The sequence below is a fragment of the Vombatus ursinus genome, unplaced genomic scaffold (assembly GCF_900497805.2).
Source record: "Vombatus ursinus unplaced genomic scaffold, bare-nosed wombat genome assembly UNPS02014923.1, whole genome shotgun sequence".
Lineage (NCBI taxonomy): Eukaryota > Metazoa > Chordata > Mammalia > Diprotodontia > Vombatidae > Vombatus > Vombatus ursinus.
In genome coordinates, this window is record NW_020954701.1 from 234,603 (window position 1) to 238,284 (window position 3,682).

Genomic DNA, 3,682 nt, shown 5'->3' on the forward strand with positions numbered 1-3,682 from the left:
AAGATAATTAGGCTGCAATTTTTCAGTGAATATTTATGGTAAAAACAGCAACTGAGGTTTAATTTTTAAAACGAATAAAAATTGCTGTATGTTCTAGGAACCAAGGAATTCAGAGTTAGAGCTGAAATGGGAAAATATACTTTTTAGATTCTTGACTATGGAGTAGATAACATCTAAAATGTTAAGTTAATAGAGGGTTTAAAATTTTTAATCTTACAGCAATGAGAACAAAAGAGAACATGAAGCATAAAAGGCTAATCTACTTTGAAAGTGCAGATGTGATGAAGAAAACTGGAAAAACAGTTCAGCAAAGAGAACACTGTATATCTTCATAGAGTCTATTAAATTTAATTACTTCCCTCTGAGGCTTTAAATCCATAGAAGCTTTTTATTGAATTCATTTATTCCCCCCTGTGATTGCTAAACAAGGACATCTTCTGTGGATAGCCGCACTGCACAAGTACCCGCAGCCAAAGGAGACATAGTGGGTCTGTTTACGTTATCTTGGAGGGCATCGGACTAAATCACATGACTGTGTCCCCACACTAAAATTTCATATATTAGCCTTTTTGGACAAAACTTGTCATTGTGCAATGATAAAGCCAGGATTTGGGCTGTATCATGACATTGAAAGAGCCCTGAACTTGGCAAAATTAAACATGAAAATTAAATCAAAAAAATGTTTATTCCAACATTTCTCAGGAACTTAGGTATCTCATCTATGGGGGAAGGGAAGGGGTGAAATAGATTATCTCTCTCTAAAACGCCCTTCAACTAAAAAATTTTATAGTTTTATGGGGAATAATTTATAGAACACAGCTGAGATTTACTATGTATCTGTGTGTTCTAATAGCCAGTGAACCCATACCTCTATATACATAAGTATGCTTCTAACTTTGAATGAGTGAATCAGTCTGAGTTTTGCCTCTAAATTTCTTCATTTGGAAGCTCTCAGATAGTATATGAAATCTGATTGTCCCATTCAATGAGTCCAGTAACACTGGAGGTTTGGAGATGCCTATTAGGGATTTTTTTCAGTGAGAATTGCTTACTAGTTTGACTAAGAGTATACCTGTAAATTATAACACTTTACTATATTTTCATGTACACATATATAGCAGAGGCATAATCACACTGAAAATGTTCAGATCCATTATATCATTTGGTGTGGTATCTGGGCCTCACCTGGATGATTTTTTCTCCTCACTTTCCAAATTATTTACATTTTATTCACTCCATAATTATTTCCAGGACTCATTAGTATAAAATTTCTACATATAGCCTTTCATAGTAGACTCTCAGTTATATGTCACTCTATTAACTGGAGTTCTTAAATTCACCAGTCTTTTCTTTATATTTGCAGTGTAGTAAGGATTGATATTTATAACAATGATCCTGAAAGGTTGCTCAATTCTGTGCCTTTGGGCTCATCAAGGAAAGATTAAATTATATTCAACATGATTGTGGTGTTGTATATTTTACTGACATTGTAATTCTTTGGGAATCAATTAATCTACTATCTATTTATTAATTTATCCACCATTATATATCCAGCCCTGTCTTCAGTACTTTGTGAAATACAAAGAAATATAAGACATAGTCTCCGCTCTCAAGAAACAGTTAGTTCATGAATGTGAAATAATCAGATAACATCTAAGTATTAAGCTAGGAGTCAAGACAGGTATGTGCAAAGAGAATTTTTATAAGGGAGAGATCACATTTTTCCTAGTTATATATGACCTTGGTCACCAAATCAAGATTTTTGTAATTGTCTAATGTACCAGTCATGTGTATTAAAGACATCTGTATTCATTTCTCCCACTTGTTCTTGACTACAAACTCCTTGAAGGCAGAGACATCGTATCTAAACTTTCCATCTTCCTCAAAGCATAGCACAAAGCTCTCAAACAAATGAGTTGGTCATTGGCAGACATTGAGACCAATTTAGGGAGAAAATAATGAGTTAGGTTGTGGGCATAATGATTTTGAGATAACAACAATATTGAAAGTAGAGATTCCCTTTAGGTTGTTGGAGGTACTGGAATAGATGTCAAGTGACCAGGGAAGCCTTGAGAATAGATTAGCTCCTTGAGGGACTGAGTGTAAAGTGATACGAGAAAATAATTGAGATAAAGTGCTGGGATCCATCCACAACTTAAGAGGCAGAAAGATTAGGCAGTAAAAAGAAGAGGCACGATATGGGCAAATAAATTTTCATTAAAATTGAAACCATACCCTGCATCAATGTCAGTGTCCCCTGGGCCAGAAACCAAGCCCCAGAAGACTTAACCTTTTCATGCCTAGAACTCTTGACCTGGACTCCTCGACCTTCCCATTTCCCCTTCCCTGAGAATTGCCTGAGTTATCCACTATGCCAATTCCTGAGAATTGCCTTAGTTATCCACTACATCTACACCTGGCCCCAGCCATGCTGCGTTTTACTCCTAGATTTCTCCTATATCCCCTTTCACCCCCAACCCTCTTTCCAGCTCTGGAACCAACATCGTATCACTTCTATCAGTGTTTCTGGAAAGGGTGTGTCAATCTACTCCCCTCTGCCTCCACTCACCATTTTGGTAGCTTTCCAAATAAATATTCGTCCCTGGGCATCACTCCTTTATATGTGTTGGATCCCTTATTAGAATATATAAGCCCCCTGAGGGTAGGGACCATCTTGGCATTTGTATCTCTGGTACTTAGCACAGTGTTTATAACTCGGTCAGTTGTTCTGTAATGTTGGCCTCTTTGTGACCCTAGATGGGATTTTTCTTGGCAAACATACTTGAGTGGTTCGCCACTTCCTCCTCTCCTGGATTAGGCAAACTGAGGTTAAGCAGTTTGTCCAGGGTCACACAGCTAGTGAGTCTCTGAAGCTGATTTTGAACTCAGGTCTTCCTGACTTCAGGCCCAGCACTCTATCCATTAAGCCACCTCGCTAAGCATTTAATAAATGCTTCTGATTCATTCATTTATAGTTTATTCCCACTCTGATACATCCATTTCCCGTTATGAATAAGAACCATAATGCTGTTGAGAAATTTATAGTCTATTTTTAAAATATATCCAGTTATGGGGCAGCGCAATGGATAGAGGACCAGCCCTGGAGTCAGGAGGATCTGAGTCCAAATCTGGTCTCAGACCAGACACTTGACACTTACTAGCTGTGTGACCCTAGGCAAGTCACTTAACCCCAATTGCCCCGCAAAAAAAAAAAAAATTAAATTAAATTAAAACTTAAAAAAGTATCCAGTTAATACACTAAAAAAAAAACATACAAACACACATTAGCAGTGTGTGTACAATATACTGTACCAGTCGCTTGCATTGCTGGAGTTGGTTTTCTGCTCTTTGAGAATCAATTTCAAATTGTTTCTCAACAAATTCTTCAAAAGTCTTCTGCCTTATCCCAACTGCTGGCCTGATAGGCCTTGAAAAAAAAAATAAGAAGGGTTTTAATTTTTTTAAGCTTAATTTTAGGCCTTTGTGTTCAATTTTGAATATTAAAGGTGATGACATAGACCAAGAATAATCAGAGTACAGCACGGTCCCTGCTGTGCTCCCAACTCTGCATTCTCATTGGCTGTCCCCCACACCCAGAATGCTCTTCCTCATCTCTACCTCCAGTTTTCCTGGCTTCCTTCAAGTCTCAGCTAAAATTCCACCTTTTACAAGAAGCCCTTCC

General features: G+C 37.5%; 1 protein-coding gene across 1 annotated transcript in view; it reads right to left on the reverse strand.

Moving 5' to 3' along the window:
• Nucleotides 1–401: 401 nt before the first annotated feature.
• LOC114029208 (centromere protein J-like) overlaps nucleotides 402–3,682 on the reverse strand; it is a 41,750-nt gene continuing 38,469 nt past the window's right edge. Inside the window, exons 6-7 of the mRNA XM_027843568.1 lie at nucleotides 3,313–3,427; nucleotides 402–452 (exon numbers count right to left, since the gene is read on the reverse strand). Of these exons, the coding sequence (XP_027699369.1) occupies nucleotides 402–452; nucleotides 3,313–3,427 (166 nt within the window). The remainder of the gene's footprint in view (nucleotides 453–3,312; nucleotides 3,428–3,682) is intronic.